At 42.1% G+C, this 22,400-nt stretch overlaps 1 protein-coding gene across 1 annotated transcript; it reads left to right on the top strand.

Moving 5' to 3' along the window:
* The first annotated feature begins 1,886 nt into the window (after window positions 1–1,886).
* On the top strand, window positions 1,887–18,461 carry TMEM123 (transmembrane protein 123). Its single transcript, XM_042838912.1, has 6 exons — window positions 1,887–1,978; window positions 6,571–6,642; window positions 8,383–8,436; window positions 12,788–12,973; window positions 14,307–14,460; window positions 16,547–18,461. The coding sequence occupies exons 1-6, from the start codon at window positions 1,909–1,911 to the stop codon at window positions 16,569–16,571; spliced, it is 561 nt and encodes a 186-aa protein (XP_042694846.1). The 5' UTR covers window positions 1,887–1,908; the 3' UTR covers window positions 16,572–18,461.
* The last annotated feature ends 3,939 nt before the right edge of the window (window positions 18,462–22,400 follow it).

Here is a 22,400-nt window from a genome sequence, read left to right on the forward strand (position 1 = left end):
TTCCCACCTGGACTCCCTGGATCAGTCTCATCACCATGTCTGAGACTGTTGGCTGACCACCATGTGACTGTCACCTGGCTGTTCACACCCTGGGATTACACCTGGTCACAGAGCTCCCGCATGTGCTGCTGTCACCCCTTGCACACAGACATCCAGGGGTAGCCCCATTTTTGCTGCTCCCTGACACAGAAAACCACAAGCAAGATTAGGAAGAGAAAAAGAAAACCCTCACCAATCCCAGTTTTATTAGGAAATCTTGATCATTAATTAGACTATGTACCAGAAGGAGATGGTAACTTCCACTAGATTTTCCCAGCACTTAGCATATGAACAACTCCCTTCCACCCCCAGGTATAATTGTCCAAAAGTCACGTCCCTAGTGAAATGAGATCATGTCAAAACAATAAGCATCAGTTTTTCCAGCACCTCTGTCTCTACACAGTAAAGAGCCTGTACTGATTTTCAACACATCTCAGTTCCTGCTAACTCACCACTTCTACTGCAGTTATGTACATATCTCCCATGACGTCACTGCTCGATGCAGTTTGACTGCTCTTCTCCTGCAGATATACAAGTTGAGCAATGTTAATAAGGCTAGCCCCAAAATTGTTTCTAGTCTGTCCTGAGCCTGATGCCTGCTAGAGTTGTGCAAGAGCTGAAGGACTTGGATAATTAATACTTTACCTTCTAAATACTTATCTCAATAGAAAACTCCCACTGCAGCTTTGCTCTTATAACTAGAAGCCCTTATGCTTACCAACAGATGTATTTTTACCATTATTGGAGTAAGGCTAGCTGCAGATATTATTCCTAATGCTGTCATAACAAAAAACTTTGGGGAATCAATTCAGAAAATTCACAGGAAAAAAAATGCACGTTGGTCTTCACATACCTTACTCAGAAGAATTGGATAGGAAGCAAAGAACAGAGGCATAAGAAAACCCCACAGGTATAACAGACATCTATTTCCACCAAGTACAAAACCTTTGTTCAAAATTTTAGTTTAGCACTCCGCAGGACTTACAGAGCAAAGGTGTGTAGCGGGGTCACGTAGGAGGTAAGCCAGGGCTTGAGCAGTTCCTAAATTCAGCTTCACAGCTGTGTCTATCATCCAGACAGGCCCTTCCTCTTGTCCTTAGATGCTGTGCTCAGCATGCAAATATCTCTGTGTTACAGCGATGTGGAGGTGTTGTGTTAGACATCCTACTGTGACTTTTACAAAGTCACACATTAAAATGCTTTCTTATTAGACTGCAGTCTGTTGCAGCATATGCAGTTATTTTTTCTTCCTTTCTAGCTGTTTTAATTTGTAAGAACACAGAATCACAGAACAGTTTGGGTTCAAAGGAACCTAACAATCCACCCAGCCCCAACCCCTGCCATGGGCTGGTTGCCCCCCCCAGGCTCAGCTGCCCAGGACCCATCCAGCTTGGCCTTGAGCACTTCCAGGGATGGGGCACCACAGCTCTCTGGGCAGCTGCGCCAGGGGCCTCACTGCCCTGAGTGAAAATCTTCCCCGATGTCTAATCTAAATCTCTCCTTAGTTTCCAACATCGATTTTAAGTTAGAATTACACAAGAAAACTGAAAAGTGTTGAAAACGGTTGTTCCCTTCGACTGTTTTCTACAGCCCTCATAGTTGATTTCACAGCTAACGAAGGATAAGTTTGTCCAAGCACGTGGGAAAACTTCAGATCCCTCTGCGGCCTTAAATCCTGACGGCGCGAAGCACGAGCAGAAGCACAACGATGCGTGCCTCCACAGCCCCACCCCGAGCCTGCGTCGAGCCGCTCCGGGCGGGCCGTGCAGACATGGCCGCCTCTCGGGCCCGCCCCGCCCCGCCCCACGCGGACAGGCAGCGCCCGGCGTGCCGCAGCCATCCCGGCACGGCGCGGCTGTCTCCGAGGCCATGCGGCTCTTCCCTCCCGGCGCTGCCTGCGCGCTGCGGGCGCTCGCGCTGCTGCTCCTGCTCGGCCCCCGTGAGTAGCGGCAGCGTGGGACGGGCGGTCCGCGGGGCGATGCCCGTGGCCGCGTCCCCGGCGCGGGGAGCGCTGGGGGCTGCGGCTCGGCTCGGGGCGGCGGCGGGCCCTCGGCCGGGAAGTTGTGTGTGCCGTGCTGGGGTGGGCTCCGTTCGGTTCCCGCCCGCGTGGCTCGTGGCGCTGCGTTCCGTATTGCTGCGCGGGCTGCGCTGCCCGCCCTCGGGCGCTGTCCTGGCGGCCGGAGGGTCCCGCTGCTTTCCAGCTCCGCCGTCGGGGCGGGCGGTGCGCTGTGTGTGTTGCCCTGCGCTACGGCAAGTAGTCCGCTCCGGGACTGACCCAATTTCTCGAGCCCGGTTCGGGTGGCAGACGACCACGTTCAGGCGATAAGTGAAGTGCGCTCAGATAAAAGGCGAGATGCAGAAATCTGAGCTGCCTGTGCTGCTCTTTCGAAGGCTGAAATGCCCCATGCTGTACATCACAGCTTTCTAAAGTGAAGATGCAGGGGAAAAAAAAAAAAAAAGTACCAAGATTAACTTGAACGAAAGAACATTATTGCACTAAAAATAATATATATTTATATAAAAAAAGCTTTTTAAAAAAGATTTTTAAAAATGTATTTGCAAAGTGCGTACCGCCCTGCTGGGATGCTGGCATCGCTGTGCTGTGCCAGGCTGCCACCTGCCCCTGTACAGGTGGGCCTCGGCTGCCTTTGGCTGCGTGGTTCTGCCCTTGTGTGCTGTGGCTGCTCCCAGGGCAAGGCCCGGCTCACCACCGTGAGGCACTCAGGTGTGCTCCTTCCATCACATTTGGTTGTGTGATCTCCGTTATAACCTGCTCACAAAACCCATGCCCTTTTGAGGCTCACCTCAGTGCACCTGCAGAGGTACTGACTGTGGGGTGGGGCAGGGAGCCCCGCAGAAGTTCCTGGGTTTCAGTGTGTTTGGATGTGCCTGGTTAGAACACAGCTGTGTTTGGGTCGGCCTCCACTTATTCAGAAACTGAAGTTTGTGTTTCTTTCAGCAGCATTACTGTGCTTCGTGAGGAGTGCTGCATGAGAAAGTGAGAAACTCAACAAATAGTATGGGTTACAAAACATGAAAGTGGCAGCAGGTTTGCGCTCATTCCTGTTAAGATTTTAGGGCCAGCTGGTTATTTCCATGTGAAGCTGTTCTTTTTACTCTGCTAGAAAGTTTGTTTCTGTGTCAGGTAAGTAGAAGAAACATTTAGCAAAATATTATGAAATACAAAAATCCAAGAACCCACTGTTCTGTAAAATCCAGCTGGATCTACGACATCTTCCTTTCAAGTACTGAAGACATACTTAGAAGCAGGAGGAGACTGACTTTTTACACAGTCTAGTAGTGGTGGGGCAACAGGGAATGGCTTAAACTTAAAAGGAAGGTTCAGGTTAGATGTTATGAGGAAATTCTTTACTCGGAGGTGCGGCCCTGGCACAGCTGCCCAGAGAGCTGTGGTGCCCCATTCCTGGAGGTGCTGAAGAGCGGGCTGGATGGGCCCTGGGCAGACTGGTGGGGGGAGCAATCAGCATATGGCAGGGGTTGGAACTGAGTGATGTTTAAGGTCCCTTCCAGCTCAAATCACTCTGTCGTTCTGTGATCTCAGTGAGGAGACACAAGGCAGCCCACCCCATCCAGCTCATTCAAAAGACAGCTACAGCATCTCTGGTGGGCGCACCTGCACTGAGCTGCTCATGAGACCAGGAAAAAGCAGCAGCAGTGTCTCCAAGCCTGATAATGAGTGTGGTGTTTTGGATGTGGTATGTCTCTGTACTTCATTTGAATCCTTGCATGGCAGCAAAAGGTGTAGCTGTGTTTCAGTCTCAAACTGACTGAAGCTGAGTATCAGTTTGATCCCTGCTGTTTCCATAAGCATCTGCATAATGGTTTCTTTTGCAAGACTGTGAGATGGATTTCACAATGCTGAGGCATGGCAACCTTTCCAAATTGCTGCAGAGATAATCCTGTGTGATCTCTGTGCCGGGCTCATGCAACAACCTTCTGTTAGCTCAAGGCCGCTTGAAAAATCAGTATCAAAATCCCTTGTTGAGTCAAGGGAAAAAGAAGAACGGAGCGTTCAGATAGCAAGTCTTGGGATTTACAGTTTGTCAGATTTACAGATTGCATGTTGCAATGGATTTAGGGCCACTGGGTAGTTCATGTTTTAATCTCCAGAATTTGAGTTTCATCTGTTCCCACTGGAAGTTGGAGCATGCTGGGGGTGGTGGTGTTCCTGTTGCTGCTGTTACCACTCCAGCACTGACTCGAACATGTTTGGATTGATCAAAGGCCGCTGTGCCAGCACAGATCTTCGCAGCAAGCTGTGCGCTGTCAGTGCCTCCCTACTTTGTTGTTGTTATATTTAAACTAACAGAAGCAGAATGGCTTGGAGATAAACCTACCTCCTTAACCTGCTTTGCATCAAACTTGAAAAGGAAAGGTTCCCAGGCACAGTTTGGATGACTTTTGAAATGTCCACAAAGTGAATATGTAAAGCTGTGCTTAGAATAAAACATGAGTCCTATTCCAACATCTTTCTAGAGCGCTGGGTTTAGTTAAGCCAGGGTATAAAGCCTGAGAATGCTCAGAGATGTGCTTATCTTCCTCATGAGTGTGGGAGTGAGCAGACCACCCCATCTCACGCTGGGAACTGCCTGAGTTGTGCCACTGTTGGTGCGTGGGTCTCCTGCCAGACTGCACCTGCAGGGAGCTGCAATTCAGCATGTGCCTCAGTTGGAGACTGTGCATTTCTGACATTAAGAGCTTGTGGGAATTACCCACCGTGTTGGTTTTTACCGGATACAGTGAAATTATGTCAATTTAGAATTACATCCTGTTTATTTTCAGCTCTCACATCTATTTCTGTATTTGAACACTGCTCCTGGAAGCTACCTTCCAGCCAAAGCTGGAGGAACTGGATTGGTTCTGCTCTTCTGGAAGTTTGTGTGTCCATATTGTCTCAGGCTTACAACTTCATATGCATCAGACCACCAAAACTACAGAGGGGCCCTGAAAGTGCTTGCTGCAACCAGCTGTGCTGTGGCATCTGGCAGGAAGCACGCCTGCCTGCAGTGCACCCCAGCCTGCCACAGGCACTGCTGTTTGTAGCTGCACCTCTGCTTGACCTTGAAGAGAGGAACGCATGGAGCTGTATGATGAAAAGCCTGCTTGTCCCCTTTCTCTGTCCTTTTGTGGTATCTGGAGCTTTGGTGCGTTGTCGGAATCAGGCATTTCCTTGATTCAGTGCATCATGAAGAATGAACACAAAGATCTTTTTTCTCCTCTGAATCACAGCATGAGCAAACAACAGCAGATTTTCTCCTCCCAGGATTTCACACCCCAACATTTCAGCTCATCCTGTGGCCTCAAAAGGCATATTTGCTCGTGCACAGAGCTTCCTTGCTGCCACATCTATGCAGAAGGGTGTAATGCTTCTCCCGTTGCTGTGACCTAGGATGTGCTTACAGTTTCCCTGGCTAAAGCCTCCTGGTTTCCCCAGTGACTGATGTACACATCTTGGATACTAAACCTACTGTTTGGGGATGGAGAACAGTTTGGGAATGGTGGTGGTTTCAGATTCTCTCATTCTCACCTGTCCTATTAACGTTCCACATGTTCCAACATGGCATACCCTTTACACTACCCCTTATTAGGATGTCTTTGTCTCCTGGAGCAGCTGCAAATTAAACCAAATTAAGGAACTTAGCAGTTTTGGTTTAAAATACATAATAATAAGTATATCTTTGAAGCTGGGTGAGATCTTGATCCTCTCTAACTTCCATGTCATCCTCCAGGGAGCCCATTCTGCTGACTGAGCAGGGAAGGAGATTGCATGTTCTCATTTGTATTTACAAGCTTTATCAGTCTGAGCTCTTTCTACTACTGAGAAAATGCCTTATTTCTGAGACATTTAGTTCAGGTTACTTGCTTTCCTTTAACAGAATGTTGTGGTGAGTTATCAGAACTAAACAGTGCTGGACAAAGGTAGGATCCACAACTGATCCTCTTGCAGGTGTGTGAGTGCCAGGCTTTGCATTCTGCATGGTGTGTTTTTACATCTTACTGCTGCTGTGCAGAACCAGGCCTGGGGACAGACTCATCAGGTCTCTATTACTCTTAACAGTATGATATCTATGTAGGGATGGAGCAAGTGCTCCTCTGCCTGCAAAGGCCCTATAGGAAAAGATTCACATGAGACGTTCTCTCCTTTCTGCCATAGATATTGTGAATCATATATAATTACTGAAGGAAGGTGGCTGACTTCTTCCTCTTACTTCTTTCATTCTCCTTACATCTGAAGGAAGAAGAGAACTTTGTGTTGATGGGGAAGATAAAATGGGGGATGGGAAGGAGTTTCAGTGCATGTGATGGTTGAATAGTGTGACCGTTGTCATTGGTGATGTGCTGAGAGCAGGCTGTTGTGGTACCATGCTTCTATAGCATCATTACCTAATTCCTGCGTGCAGTTCCTTAGTCATGTAGGTGCTCAAAGCAGCAGTTGCTATACCAACTGTTTTTTTCTCTTCCTGGAATTAAAATACCTAAACTAAATTGTCTTTTTTTTTTTTTTTAAAGTTGGAAATGCCTTTGCAGAGGTGAAGGTCACCAACACAAGCTCTAATGCAACTTCACCCCATGTAATGCAAGGTAATACTCTGGCACTTCTTTTTCTGTGTTTCAGTAGTGTTGAGAACAGTAATGCGTATTACTGCGTGGCTTGAACTGCCCAGTAGTGGTTTAGCTTTTAGTGGTTCATGAACAGCTGTAAGGCAAGATGGAGGCACTCTGATTGTCACATTGATTTGCCGACAACTAAAGATATTTAGGAGAAACTGATGACAGCATAAACCATCGGTTCTTATGCCCTTAGATACCCTGGAGCAACAGGATGTTACTCCTTGCCAGAGAGGTGGAACAAAATGAGAAAGCTGTATGTGTAGAACTAGAAATATCTGCCAGCATCAATTTACTGTTAAAAAGAGAAGCAAGTAGAAAGTCTGTTGGGCTGTTATTTCAGTGGTGCTGAGGGAAAGGCAAGGCACTTGTTCATTTGAATATTCTTCATATCAAAACTGATTCCAGATCTCTTGTGCTTGAGCTTGTTGTTAAAGCACGTGTTTGTTTCAGTGTGATCTCTTTTGACTGCATTAAGGTGCACGCCTTTAAGCAGTGCATGGCGTTTAAGCCACCCATGCAGAACGGATTTTCCCTGAGTCACTTCTACTCTGTATCCCTTTGCTCATCTCATTTTCTGTTGGGCAAGAAATGGGATGAATAGCCAATGACAATAGACAAATAGCTCAATGACTCACTTTGTCATTGTACTGATTGCATCAGTGACTCGCACCCAAAATCGGTGTGTGTGGCTTCCTTTCACCTGTGTGAGCATGCAGTCCACATCCAGATGTGTTCCCAAGGTTGCAGAAGCAAGAACTCAAAACCTTGGAAAGACCAGAGCTGCATAGCTACAGCACTGGGCCACTGTGGGAAAGGTTTAGCCCTAGGTGTGTCTGTGGCTTATACGGATAGAAAAAGCAAAGTATCTGAGGAAGAGCATGTTTGTAATTGTGGAATCATAGATTGTTTCTCAAAGTCAATTACATCTGTAACTTGATATCTCTGCTATCAGTATAAAAATTGTGAGTTTAGTGCTCAACGCTGGAGCTAGTTGGCAATAATTAGACCTCAAAAAAAAACCAAAAAGAAAAACAACAAGAAAAGAATGATCATATGCATCTCCAGTGCAGAACTGGAGGGAGAGATGGCTGTTGCAGGAGTGGGAGTTTCAGATCAACCCAGGTCATCGCTAGGCAGAAAAGGCTGTTGGCCTTTAAGAAATGTGGAAGAGGATTACAGCAGAGAGGACACTGAGACACAAAAGTAGCATGAGTAGGAAAGAAAAGAAAAAAGAAAAAAAAAATTGGAAAATTAGAGGTGAGAGAAAGGAAAGAAGGACAAAAATATGAACAGTCTTTGGAAATAGGTGTGTTCACAGGAGCCTTATTGTGTAGAGACAGCATGAGCCAACATAAAGCTGCTTCTATCCCTGCGTCACAACTATGAAATGTTACCAAAACGAGCCCAGTGTGTAATTGAGATGCTGCAAAATGAAAGAAGAGACTGAGAGACAGGAAATGAAACTGAAATGGAGGAATAAAAACTGGAAAAAACATAATGCTTGAGTAGGTCAAGAGTCAGTGAGAACAGGGTTGATACTAAAGTCTGTAAGCATTTTGCAGGATAAAACCACGTGGATTGAGGTGGAATGCTTTCTGCTTTATTCCCACTTGGAGCCTGCAAACACGGAGTATTTTGCTGTTGGTACTTTATAGTAAGTTGAAGTGGAAATGAATATTAATTTTCTTGTTTTCTTCTTTTTTCTTGAAGAAAACAGCACTTTATCCAATTCCTCTGCTGTGCCATCCACGCAGTCTGCAGCAGGTACGTATGTTCATCAAATAACGTATGTTATTTTGGAGCTAGCTTCTAGGACCATAACTACCCCCAAACCATACCAAATTCTAAAGAAATATCTGTGAGATGTGGTTATTTGAGAAAGGCTTTATCCTTTTAGGAAATAGAGATGCAACATAAAATAATGCTAAGAGATGCCCTAGAGTGCCGTAGAAGAACAAGAAACAAAACATAAAGCTTCAGGAAATAATTCAAAAGAAGTGGGGCCGTCATCAATGTTGATTCTTTCTCTCTTCTTCCATTTTCATGGAATACAGCTGAATATGTTGTTGTGTAAACACTGCATGTCTGTTTAATCATGTTTCACAGTAAATAGGTGTAGAGTATAATGAAAGCACTGGGGCTTGTGTTTCAAGAATAAGACTGTTTCCTTTTAGGTGAAATTTATGGCACCTTACCCAACAGAAATTAGTCTTTCTAGATCTCTTAGCCCATAACATTGCAGTTCAAATGAGACATGAACAGCAGATCTGGGACAATCTGTCATGGTTATTTTTTTATTGAGTATCTTACCTTCACACCTTCACAAAAAAACTACAGGTAAAAATGACTTCTCGAGGCAGTACTGTTGCAGCTGTGATGCTTCAACATAAGTATTGTGTTTACAAAACACACCTTTGTTGAAAGAAGAAACATCTTTATCACATCAGCTGGTAGAGTTTGAAAGCAGGTTTTTGACCTGAGACACAAATGTGCAGGTTATCTGCTTGGATTTGCAGCTCCCCAACCCTTGGCTATGCTAATGTGGGCTTATTATTAAAAAAAAAAAAAAAAAGGAAAATTTTAAGAAAATGATTTTCTGGAAGAGTTTGTGCAGACATATTTAACCACATCAGCAGAGGCTGAGTAAGAATTAATGTCCTGCAGTCATTCAGTCTGTGATGCACAGATAAAAGATTGTTTTTGAGAGAAGAAAAGAAGGTTCAATGAATTGGGTCCCCTTCATGCCAAAAACCCTGTGAAAGCAGGGCAGAAATGTTGTGCTGACTGTAAGATACTTTGTGCATTTGTGCAATTTTATGATGATCCTAAGTCCCTGGTAAGTCATTGCATTTCCAGTACAACTCTCTGCCACATGCAGATAACCTGAGCTACCCTGATTTGCTTGCAGTTCCATTAAAACATTCATCAGTGGAGAACAAAAAAAACTTTGTAAATGCTTTTGTATAGCTAGGAAGTGGTGCAGTTCCTCATTCCATTGCCTGCAGTATATACCAGTTTAGGCATGCCTTACTCAGAAAGTGGAGAGGTTCTGGTAATCCCCTTGTTGCCTTAAAGTCTTCGTCATGTGCAGAGCCACTGTAAAACACAGGTGCTTAATTAACCCTGCGCCCCAGCCCTGACTATGGGCTTCTGGCAGAGGTCTGAGTTATACTGTAAAAAGCAGCTTGAGCCTGTACACTACCAACCTAACAGAGAGCTGTGCCTTGCTCCACCCGATTTACAGTTCACATCCTTCTTTTTTGGGGGGGAGGGGCTTTTTCTTTTCATTGTTAGAAACTTCATAGACATTAAGATAGTCCACATCCATTTTAATAACCTCTTTTGAATGAAGAGTACTGGGTTTATTACTGGATGCATATAGCTGGTTAATTTTGCTTAGTCTTTGCTTTTCATGGCAAGAATGAAAATCTTATTCCATAGGAAGATCATATTCTGTGAAAAGAAGAGTGTTTATTTTGTGAAGACATTCAGTAATAATTACTTGTATGCTAGCACAGTGCTTATGCAGTTTGAGAGGTTAGTTACACAAAGAGTATTGCATGGTGCTAAGAGCTATCATTACACTGTATATGTAGCTCAAGCAGATGTAAGATAGGTAAGGTACTTTACAAAACAAGATAACTGTCACTTAAAAGTTGTCATAAGCCTGAACTGTGCTCCTGGTGTGCATCCTTTGTAGGTAGGAAAAACAACTTTCGCAGCCTGGGTGTGTTTAGCATGATGTTCAATGAAGCACAGCTGGTCTTTTGGGGAAAAGTAATTAGGGAAATAAAAGATAAAAGGACAGATGTTTCTAGCAAATGTTCTTTTATCTTAACTCTGTTGGTAAAATAGTAAGTTTTCAAAGAGAAAGAAGAACAGATTGGAGCCCAATTCACGTCAGCTTCCCAAATTTCCTACGTGCCTCTGAAAACCTCCCACTGATGTTCTGAAATGACTGGCACTAAATATATCACAGAAGATAAGTCTGTAGAAGATAACCAGATTTTTCTTTTAATACATGTTATATTACAAAGTGTTGTAATCTTATTAGTGATCCTTTTTTTCTTCTTTATAAGAAAGTGACGGGGAGAAAGTAATGTGCAGATTTGCTGAAATTCCTCATGATAGCTGCTTGGATGTTTGGGGTTTTTTTTTGCTGACTATGTTTTCTTAAGTGTTATTAAGTACCCACAGAGTAAATACCATCTTTGTACTGTATAGTCTAATAATGATACACCTGGACCCATCAACCTCTGTAGTGCTCAGAAACATGGGCCACTTTGACACTCTGTGATGGTGGTTCAAAAAACACAGCAAAATAATAAAAACAATAATTAATTTTTAAAAATCTAAAACAAACAACTAAACAAACAAACTAAAATGCCACCTGTGATTGGTTGGCAATTGCATTCAGATTTGCCTTTTCTTCTGCTTGATGTCTTTTTTACATAAAGAATGTAGTTGCTGGGTGTGATTTCATCTCATGACTGTTGATGGTTTCCAAATAGATTTCTATTTCCTATAATGAAGAGCTATTTGATATTTATGAATGGTTGTATATTTGGGGAGTTTGCCTGCCAGTATTAAAATGTGCCCTGAACTTTATCCGATGTGTCTTACACATGCTTCATAGAGGAACTGAATTTCCTAATTGTAACAAGGTAAGCACAGTGTGGTCCTCCATCTGTCCCATCCAATGAATGTTCATTTCATGGTGTCACCTAGAGCAAAGTACAAGGATAGCAGCAAAGAGGAAGATAAATCGTATTTACTGAGGGGGAGGGTATTGGGCTGTTTCAGTAGTTTTAATGTTAAATGACCCAGAAAAGTGGCTCATAGGCCTCCTCTTTGTGAACGCTTACGTTGTCTCAGTGTTTGCTTTTTTATGTTTTTGGCATCTATGGCTGTATTGGAAGCAGTGAAACCAAAGTCTTAGCAAGGACAATGTTTTGTGCGAGGCTTCCTGCAGTTTAGACCACATTTACAGGAAGAACATTCTTTGGAAGAATTTCTGATGTTGTACAAAAAGAACAGAAACTGAGTATCAGGTTTGCTGTGGAACTGAGATGAAAACTATCCTTTATGCAAGTGCTCTAAGTTTTTAGATTTAGTTTTTAGATTTAGAAAACACAAGTGCTTGGATGTTTGAATTTGCATAATGAAAAGCTTTGATGGTGTCTAAAAATGAATCCAGATTGTATGAGACTATAGAAATAACACAGCAGTACAGAGTGCAAAGGGAGCTTTTTCACCATGAAATTATGTCATGTGTAAAAGCTGTTTGCCTCATATTATCTGCTTAGAGAGGTTTCAATTCTATAAAAAGCTCATGTTTCTCATTAGCTCCTTAAAAAATAGATAATTTTCTTACAGTTATTCTAGGTGGCTGCCTTCTATTAACGCTATTTGCTATAAATATCAATCTCCTCTGTTGTTGCTCTTGCATTTTGTCTCACGGTACTTCTATTCTGAATAGTTTGTTCCTTTCAGTGGGGAGGAAAGAGGAAGTGTTAGGTAGAAGCAGAATAAAAGTTAAAGATGTTAGATATCAACCGAACTTGTGAAACAACATTCCAGTCCTCTGCTTTAACCTCGGCAGTAGCCTGCTACAAAATAAATGCTACAAGATAGCAGGCTGCATTCCGTTAACTTTTCACCGTGTGTGGAAAAAATGGTGACGCTTGAGTTTAATGTATAATACATTTAAATACACACAACCTCAATAAAATCACTGTTGTTCAAAGGTAAATTAAATCGAGTAAAATTAAATCACTACTAAAATATTCTAAGTCAGGAGTGATTCTATGGACTTGGATAGTGTTACCAAAAGACTTCATACTTTTAAAAATTACTGGATATGATCCAGGTTTTATCGAAGGCCTTTCCTTAACGCTGCTCCTGATCTTGAGCCCCAGAAATGGAAGTTAGGCCTTTCCAAAGGAAGAGAGCAGGGGAAGGGTTTGTGTGCAAACCTAGGTGTCCATGCAATTTTTTTTTTCGTTGTTATTCTTTCATTCTGTGTGGGTATGACAGATGTTATGTTAGTCTGTGAGTATGCCATTGATTAATTTTATCTGTTTTTCTGAACGATGTCAAATGAAAAATTTCCCAGGTACGCCCACCAGTGCCAGCCATCCCACCAGTGCCAGCCGTCCCACCAGCACCGCTGCGTGTGTCACCACTCCTGTTCAGCCTGCTGAAGCCAACCAGACAAGATCAACTACAGCTTCATCAGTCACATCATCACAAGCGAATGTTACAGTGACCACTTCTAAGATTTCTTTCACGTCCATTACAGGTAGGTTCACACTTCCACATGTTGACACGTTGTACAATTCTAGTTGATAGTCTCATTTTACAGTAGGTGCAGTAAAGGGAATATATCTGCATACTGAAAAGCTAGAGCAAGTTTCTTAGTTGGCCACAGTAACGTTCTTCTAAGTGCTCCACACGCTTAATAAGGCTTCACTTAACCTGAGTGACCTGAAACATATAAGAAAAAAATACAACTGCAAGTAGTGTGAACTGGCAGCCACCAGCAAGGAGATTAATGATGTTAGGAGAAAGCCTGTTCATTAAGAGCTGGCAGTAGGCTTTTGAGTACCACCTCAGTACTTCTTTCATTCCCCCTTCTACAGTATATATGAACACATCTTCACTACTTCCTCTGTCTCAGCTGACCTGTGGCTGTAAAAGTCGCTGGCTTGGTAGCAAGGCTGAGTTCTGTTTGCCCTATTTGTAGCAATGTAGTTACTTTTCTTCTTAAGGGAGAATGGGTTATGATTATGGATGGTTCACGCTTCATGTAAAAGTTGCCAGGTACACTTTGACAGTACTCTTGAGTACAAAAACAGTAACTGTAGAAATCAGTTTTTCCTTGCAAGTAAAACCTTATTGGGTAGGTCAGCAGAACTTTTATTTGGTCAAGTAACTCGCCTTGTGGCAAATACAAACAGGCACAAACTGGATCATCTTATGGCAGATGAAACCAGTTTTCACATGGAAACTTCTTTATCTGAAGTCAGTATTTATCTATGTCAGTATTTGATCTTTGGGGGACACTTGTGTTGGGCTGTGGAGCTGAGCTCAGTCTAGTTGCTATTAGCTGCAGATTGAGGCAGTGTGCCTATGAGAGTAGAGCAGGCAGCAACTAATAGCCACCAGAAGTACTTTACTCCCATCACTTAACTATCCTGGCTGACGTGGTTGTTGAACCCTGTGTAGGCTGACCCACTGTGTTCTGAGTCAAAGCAGCTTCCTTTTAGGCTAGGTAATTTCAGGCCAAGCTTATTAAATTAAAATGGAGGATCTGAAAAACATGGGACCTGGTGTAAGAGGGGCAGCAGATGTGGAACAAGGAGAGAGTGGAGGAAAACAAGGGAAAGAGGAAGGTGAAAAGGAGAAGTGGCAATCACAGTCTTTCAGAGAGAGTGAGCAGATAGATCAGCTGCTCCCACACCACACTGTGGAACTTTAAAAAAATGTTTGCGTGCTTGGCTGTTATCTTGCCAGTTGATCTACGTAAAATTTGTCCAGTTGTCTTTAGATGTGAGTCATCTGGGGAGTGCAGGATACAAAGGAGTCCCTTGAAACAAATCTTGTAAAAACTGCCTTTTGTTTTCTTCTTTCAGCCACATCAAAATCTGAGACTGTCATAGCCAGAGCCTCCAGATTTGACGTGGGCAGTTTTGTAGGTGGCATTGTGCTGACACTCTGCATCCTAGTTGTTCTCTACATTGGGTGCAAAACGTACCACTCAAGAAGAGGCATTCAGTACAGAACCATGTAAGTTTCAGAGGCATTATCCCTAGACAATTAATCTGACTTTCTCAAGGGGAATAAGGAGAATAAAGATATTATTGTGATGTAAATTTATTTGAGTGTAAGAGATTTAACTATGATACTGTGTTTCATCCCTTTAGTGTCTCCTCATTGTTCTTACGCCTCTCTTCTGTGTGTTTTAATTTTTTTTCCTGTGATCTAGTATATAATTACTATTTTTAGGAGACCCTTGTCTGTCAACTATTTCAAATTAAGTCACTGTGGTTATTACTTGTGTACTTTCTTCATTTTCTAGTTTGTTCAGTTTTCCTTCCCTCACCATACCATACCAAGACTCAACCTCCATCCATGCCAGCTGTGACTGAGCCTCATGGATGACGGTTTCTTCTGTACAACAACTTTATAATTGTTCCACAGCTGGGGTGCCCTTTACACCTTTGCTCTGCTCTTTGTGGTACATACTGGATTTTTTCGTGGCTGGTATTTGCTTGAATAGCTTGGTGCCAGAAGTATTTCTTCTGTATGTATGCATACTTTCATCCTAATTTGCTAGCACTGTAAATATTTCTGCCGTCTTGTATGCCCCTTATGCACTGATTGTTCACAGCAGTATTTATGAGATGTTCAATACATTTGGTAGGCATCTGATTCTTCTGATACTTTTTCCTAGACTCATTTGTCTGTTTATTCTTTACCCTCACTCCATCCCCCAGCGTATTGTTCCTGTTATTTAGATGACATTTTATTGGAACCCTTTTACCGTCTCTCTTTTATATCACCTCTTACATACCTTCAAGTTTAGTTTGAGCAGCCAGTTTCAAAGCCAGACATGTCATATTCCACTCTCCCTAGCCACCACATTGAAACAGTTTATTTGTTTTCACAGAAAGCATGCAACTGGCAACAGAGCCATTATTCACATTTTTAAGGCTCAGTGTTTGATCGTTGCCAGCGTGAACAAGGCAGCTGGTTGATTTCTCACATTTGTTTTGTTATTTTGTTCCATAAAATTGTATGCACTGAATATTCTTCAAGTATTCTAGGCAAGTTTGTAAAATCAGGTAGAATTAATTTAACAGAATATAGACATCTGCACCTAAGCTAGTTATATCATTTCTACCACACTAAAGTACACACTTAAAATCTGCTAGATGCCTACCCACATTTGTTTGTATTCAGCTATTGAGGGCAGCTAAGAGTGTTCCATAGAAAAGTACATGTGAAAAGGTATCGTTTGGCTCCCACCTACAGTCACTTGTTTGTTTTGTGTACACCAGCGACTTTGAGCCTTCTGTGAGCTGCAGCATGCTGTGGAGCGTAGGTCCTACACAGCAGTTACAAACATGCTGACAGTACGCTTTCTTTTCTTGAGTTTCTTTTCAAGATCCTTGAGGTTTTCTGTGAGCTTCAGACAGCATACAGATTGCAAGTGGAAAACCACACCTTTAAACATTTTCTCTAGGTATTTTCCCAGGTGGACAAAGTAAAGAATATGTCAACAGCCTCTTCCAGACAACTCTCCTTTCTGAAATAGGTTTGGGGGCCATCTTGTCTTGGGCTTGGTTTGTCCTTGTCGAACTTCTCTTTTCCTCTCTCCTCAGAAGCATTTGCTTCTGAGAACAAAGCACATTTATAATTCTGAGTTCACACTGTATCTGTCTCAACTGTTTGTAACGAATGCTAAAATTCTGATGGAACCTTATTGGCATGTAATGATTAAGGAAAATGAATTGCTTTTTACTTTGCTATTGACTTGCAGATCTTATTTGCCATTTATACCCAACTTTTCTCAGTTTTCTTCCAAGCTTGCATCCTTGTCCCAGTCTTAGTTTAAGCATTGTGAATTCTTAAAACTAGGTTGCTTTTCCTATCCAGTATCATCCATCTCATTTGAAGCAGCTTCTTTTAACTGAGGCGATGTCCCCAGGCTCAGAGAGGCCTGCAGCGCCGGGACTAACATGTGCTTGGCCCTTCTCATTAAGATGGCCTTTGTTCACAGAATAGCCTTCTTAGCAGCAACTAGGTGGCAGTTTCTTGTACTGATTGATGATTGTACTGCAGAGCATTAATTACTGTGTTTCTATTACAGTGATGAACACGATGCCATCATTTAAAGAGACTTCACAGAGGACAGTAGTGGAAACCCATCCTGTCACAGCTGTTTTAACTTGCTTCTGGAAAACATTCTTTTCATGATTGCAGTCTCTTAGGCTGTTTGTAGGTGTGATCTGCAAAATTATGAGACTCTCCTATGTGTCCTGATTTTTTTTTTTTTTTTTTTGTGTTAGTTTTGATGAGAACAAGAGGAACTCAGCACTTTTTTGAGAGATTATTTTCTTTTTCCAGTATTTGTAACCAAATTTAAAGAAATCACATTTAAGTCATTTGAAGCTAGATCCACAAGGCTCTAAAATGGGTAACTTGCTAAACAGTGGACCACATCATTACAATTCTAAGTTCAGTTCAACTGTTTCTCACATGTCTCCATAAATCCAGTGTGTACATAATGGGTACTGTAGGATAGGATGGACTACCTTTGAGACCAAGTGTAAGTTCTTGCAAGTAAAGTTTTTTTTGTTTTTTTTTTTTCAAATGTTTTGTATTAAATTGTATTTATTTTGAAGTTTGATGTGAACTGTAATTTAGAAACTTGTGGGCTTGAACACTTCAGTTAATTTTTATTAGGATAGTAAAGGGTCAAGACTTGCTAATGGTGTAGATGATAAGTACTGTAAAGTTCAGTTATTAGCTCACCAGTGACTTGTAGAGACTTCCCTTCATGGACTACATGATGAAACTAGCTGCAGGAACCATGGACAGACTGCAGATATCCATCCACAATCCCTTTTTCTAAGAGGGTTCTTATAAAAAAAATATAAAAATAAAACAGACTATGCAATCCATAGCTGCTATTTAATTGTATATCCTAGTGTTCTGATGAAGTCAGAATTTTCCCCTCATAGATATGAAAATTTTTGCTGAGATTATATTTTAAGTTGAATGTGGCAATCACTTTACTTGTGTTTTTGGTTTTTTTATTATGAGGGGACTGCATGCAATGTTGTAGCAACATTTGATAAGCATTCAAAGTTACACAGAGAAGTTGAAAATCTGTAGGATATCATTTTAGAAGAATATAATCTGGATTTTCTTAAAGTATTTTCCTAGACAAAATTATCTGAAGGCGACAGGGCCTCTTAGAAAGCCATAGCATTAAGGTCCAAGTTTGCCATTCCTGTGCAGGATTGCAGATGCCGCTTCCATACTGCTATTGCATTTACACTGAAGTAAACTTGCTGCCTTCAGCAGACAGGTACATGATTTACACTGGTGCAGGGAGGAGCACAATGAAAAACAGGAAATGCTTCTCTGTAGCACCAAAAAATTGTTTAGGCCTGTCGAGGCCTCATTTGTAGATCAGGTGATCAGGGTCAGTGTGGTGGCACTTCCCTGTCAGGCAGTGCACAGAAGGGAGGTGGTGACACCTGGGGAAGGCCATGCAGGGACTGCTCGCAGGCCTGTCAGTAGTAGAATGTCAGGGGAAGCAGAGCTACAGCTCTGGCACAGATTTATTTCGTTGATTCTTACACGTGTGCTTTCCTACAGTATTAAAATGGGTGTGTGAGTCTTCCTTTTTCATATAGAGTAATAAAGCTTTGTCTGAGGCACAAATAAGTCCAACAAATCATGACCTAAAGAAACATCAGCCACACGGGTGAAATAGGGTTTGTATGACTGTTTTGTATTTCACTGAGAGTGAGACAGGGACGAGCAGTAACCTGAAGTAATTTTTCCAGTTTTGTGTTATCGTGTGTATGGTTATTTCTTTTTTTCTTAATGAGTTGCCTTGTTTGGTGAATTTTTATTTTTATTTTAACTTGATGATTGTTACATAGCATTGCAATTCTTTACTTTGTAGAAATTAAGAGAATTCAGTGCAACCCCGTTACTGGGATTGCCTCGCCTCTGTTGTGCAGACGAATAAAGGAAGTTAAATCTTTGGAGTTAATGTATCAATTTCAATTGGATTTTTATTTTGTTAAATGCTCTTATAAGTTCTTCAGCCATTTCTACAGTCACAACAGTGGAAGAAGTGTTCACTCTGTATACTTTTCAATGACCAGAACCACCACACTTCTGTCCAGCTCAGTTGTGTAGCATACTTACTTGCGGGTGCCATATTTTAGTTGTTCCTTAACTCGGCTAGGCTTTATTTATATGGTAAAGATTATTTAGTACTGTTTGTAGTCCATGCATCCACCAGGACACTGAAGCTGTTTGGTTTTTAAGAGTGCTGGTGCCTGAGCAAATGCTGTTCATGTTTCTCCCTTTTTATTAGGAATCCCTCTGGTGACGTGTCACAGAACTGCATTTGCAGGGTCATGGTTTAAGACTGTCGCCAGCAGTCAGCTGATTTCACTTTTTCACACAACCCAGACATTCACTTTTAATTACTAAAACTCACATTTTATACTTCCACATTAAAAATGAATTCACTTACTCCCTAATGCAATCTTGGGAAGTCATTCACTGACTGCAGAACAGAGCCACTTTTGGGCACAGATCCAGAATGTTACTTTTTTCCTTCCTAAGTAATAAAAAAATGAAATAATAATAGTAATAATAATAATTGCTAATAATAATAATTAAGAAGTCTCAGGACTTTAACATTCCTCCTTCCTCCCACAGCTCTTTTTTATGCAGCATTCCCCTCCCCTGTACTTTGCCGTTTTTGTACTTTGCTTTTCAGTTTTACTTTTTGGAGCCCAATATCAATGGCTTCAAGGCAGTCCAGAAATATTAGAATGCTATATTTGGTTAAAAAAAAAAAAAGTATTAAGCTGATCAAAGTAACATGATCTTGCTTTTGGTAATTTGTACATGATCCCTTTGTAAAGCAGGTTTCATACAGTTCCTTTTTGTTCAGAGACTTACAGCTCTAATGTACTCATGGCATTCTCTCTTTTTGCCCTGAAGATCATTCTTAATGTGCTTTACTGAAAAAGATACCAATAACAAAATAACAATTCCGTATAGATCAAATGTTGCCAAAAGCAAAACAAGTAGAATATCATCAGAGACTGAAAATTGCATAGGTAATGCAAGAGGTTAAGAATTTAGTTGTGATACAGAAGCAGATAGGAACCAGAGCAGGCCTCTGCAGAATATGAACTTGCTCTCTAGACTGCGCTCAGCTATTTAACTGTCATAGAGGTGGCAGTCTTAAAGGCAGGAAAGTTATGCAAATGTAGGTATTTGCATTTGAGTGTTCTCCCCAGGAGTACAGATATGGAGACTGTTTATTCCTCATGTTGATCCTACAGTGCCCAGGCTGTACCTTGCATTAGAATTTAGTGTTTGCTTCACTGTAAGGCACGTTGAGGACTGGCACAATGATTATTCTTCAATGTCAGGACATTGCTGTGCTTCAGAGTGCCAAATCTACTAACATAAATTGGAACTCAGAAACCACGGTGTTGCACCCAGCCAGCACGGAAGTGGAGGATGCTTCTAAAGAGTTAAAGTTACAAACAGGGCTCATAACAAAAGAAAAGCAACAAGTGATTGTAAAAACAGGATGGCTTTCCATTGTCATTGTTATGTATTTGACAATTTTCTAGGCTTCATTCTTCGCTGGCAACTGAATCTGTCTTCCAGATCACAATGCTAACTAATATGCTGCTCTCCATAAGTATCCAGCATTTCATATTTCTCTGTGGAAATAGTCGAGCATCAGTAGGGTAGATTTGAGTGGAGGAGATGAAGATGTGACTAACAGAAGTCACATGAGTGCAGAAAGGTTTTTTCTAAAAATAAGCACCAGGCCAAAACTAAATGCGAAGGCCACTTATAATGCATGGCTTGTCACACAAATGACTTCATACTGTGTTTAGCATATTTTGTGCTACTTTGACTTGCTCAAATGGAAAAAGTGACTCATTTTTTCTCTTTTGAAAATAGAACAGCAGGATCTGCTGTTTGAAGTTCTGCTTTTCTTGTCTACAGAACGTAGACAATACTTCAGAGTCGTGACCTGATGGATCCTAAGCCATCAGTGGGTCAGCAAGGGAGCTGGACTGGATTCTCAGTAGCTAAGTACTGGAGATTTTCTATTTCCTTAGGAGCAAGAGTAACCAACAGTGAGTAGTTAAAGCAGAGAATACTTCTTTTTCAGAATATACCTCCTGCCTGAATTCATACACTGAGGTGGGTCACTTAGGACTAGCAAGAGAACTGAAGGTGCAGGTTTGGCACATCTGCTACACTAAGCATAATACTGTATGCCCTAGGCTCACTATTCAACAGTTGCCACAACACAGTGCTAAAGGCAGCTGAACACTAATTCCACATGGTTCTCCTCTTCTGATGTCCTGTGAGGGTAGGCTGAAAGACTGCAAGAACTAAGTCTTGAGAAAGTCTCACTATGATGTTACTAAAGAACTGCTGATCATCATAAAAAAGTGCAACATAAAGCTCTTTTCTAGACTGTGCTAATGTTGTTCCTTGATATTTCATGCATGGCCATCCATTTCAGCAGATGAGAGCAGTACTCCATTACAACATCTGTTGCCCATCTTGATCTTAGAATCATAGAACAGTTTGGGTTGGAGTGGACCTTATCACCCAGCTCCAGCCCCCTGCCATGTACTGGTTGCCCAGAACCCATCCAGCCTGGCCTTGAGCACCTCCAGGGATGGGGCACCACAGCTCTCTGGGCAGCTGTGCCAGGACCTCGCTGCCTTCTGAGTAAAGAATTACCACCTAACATCTAACCTAAACCTCACCTCTTTTAGTTTAAAGCCACCCTCTCCTGTCACTATCAGACTGCATAAAAAGTCTCCCTCCTGCTTATAAGCTCTCTTCATGTACTGGAAAGCCACAGTGAGGTCTCCCTGCAGAGCACAAGTGGCAGGGTCAGCAGAGCTATGCAGGAAGTGGGGCTGGAGGGACTTTGGGCTGAACTGTGGGAAGACCTGCACAACAGTTGTGGGACCGCAAAAATGACACAGCTCTTCAGCTTCCCCAGTAAAAGCTCTGGAAAAATGCTTTCAAAGAAGGAGATAAGTGCAGAATGAAGTAGGTTCACAAGTAAGAAATGACTGTTCCTCTCCAAACATTGCTGAACACTGTGCAGACTGCCTTCTGTATGGTTTAACATTTTCCTAGATTCTGTTTACAAAGTGCTACAGACAGTTTTACACAGCTGTCTTGGAATAGCGCTGAGAGCATAACTGCAGTGGCACAGAATTACCAAGCAGGGCAACCACAACCATCAGAGCAGGGAGGAGCAGAAAGCTGTAACCTAGATTGGCCTTCCTGCCAAAACTGGGTCAAGGAACTTTACCCAGTGCTTTCTAAATTAAGTTCTCCCACTTCTCAGAATGCAGCTCTGCTGCCAGTGCTTCTGTGAGATGCCTGGGACTTTGAAAGCACTCAGCAGGCAGGGACAATATATATTTTATATATATATTTATATATATATATTAGGGCCTGAGATACCCTCAGACACCAGAAATGCCATTCACACCTGCATGAAGCACCTGAATCACTTGTTGCTAAAGCCCTGTATATGCTGACATCCGAACTGTATGTAGTTACTGATATTGAAAAACACTGGCCCCATATAGGTCTAAAGAAAAACACAGCACAGTAATGGTTTGCCTGCTCCTGTTTTGCCCTACTATCTTCTCCAGGTCCCTCTTCAAAAAGCAGGGCTTCCACACCGGCACTTCTTGTTAGCCCTGCTCCTGCTCCCCATGCAGACTCTACCTTCATCAGTATGAAGTACAGCTGGTTCCAGTATTGCTGCTTTCCAAGTTTGAACATCAACTTCCAAGTCATACACCTTACGCCCTATCAAGTTGGGGTTTTTTTTTGTTTGTTTGTTTTGTGTTTTTTTTTTTTAAATCATCTTTAGCTTCGTAAGACGAAAGAGCCTTTAG

Source organism: Centrocercus urophasianus, unplaced genomic scaffold, assembly GCF_019232065.1.
Source record: "Centrocercus urophasianus isolate 14NV4802_14NV808 unplaced genomic scaffold, USGS_Curo_1.0 seq_9, whole genome shotgun sequence".
Taxonomy (NCBI): domain Eukaryota; kingdom Metazoa; phylum Chordata; class Aves; order Galliformes; family Phasianidae; genus Centrocercus; species Centrocercus urophasianus.

Coding starts and splice junctions, on each gene's coding strand:
- TMEM123 (XM_042838912.1), top strand. CDS start 1,909: ATGCGGCTCTTCCCTCCCGGCGCTGCCTGCGCGCTGCGGGCGCTCGCG. Junction 6,643..8,382: donor TTCACCCCATGTAATGCAAG/GTAATACTCTGG, acceptor TTTTTCTTGAAG/AAAACAGCACTTTATCCAAT. Junction 12,974..14,306: donor TTCTTTCACGTCCATTACAG/GTAGGTTCACAC, acceptor TTCTTCTTTCAG/CCACATCAAAATCTGAGACT.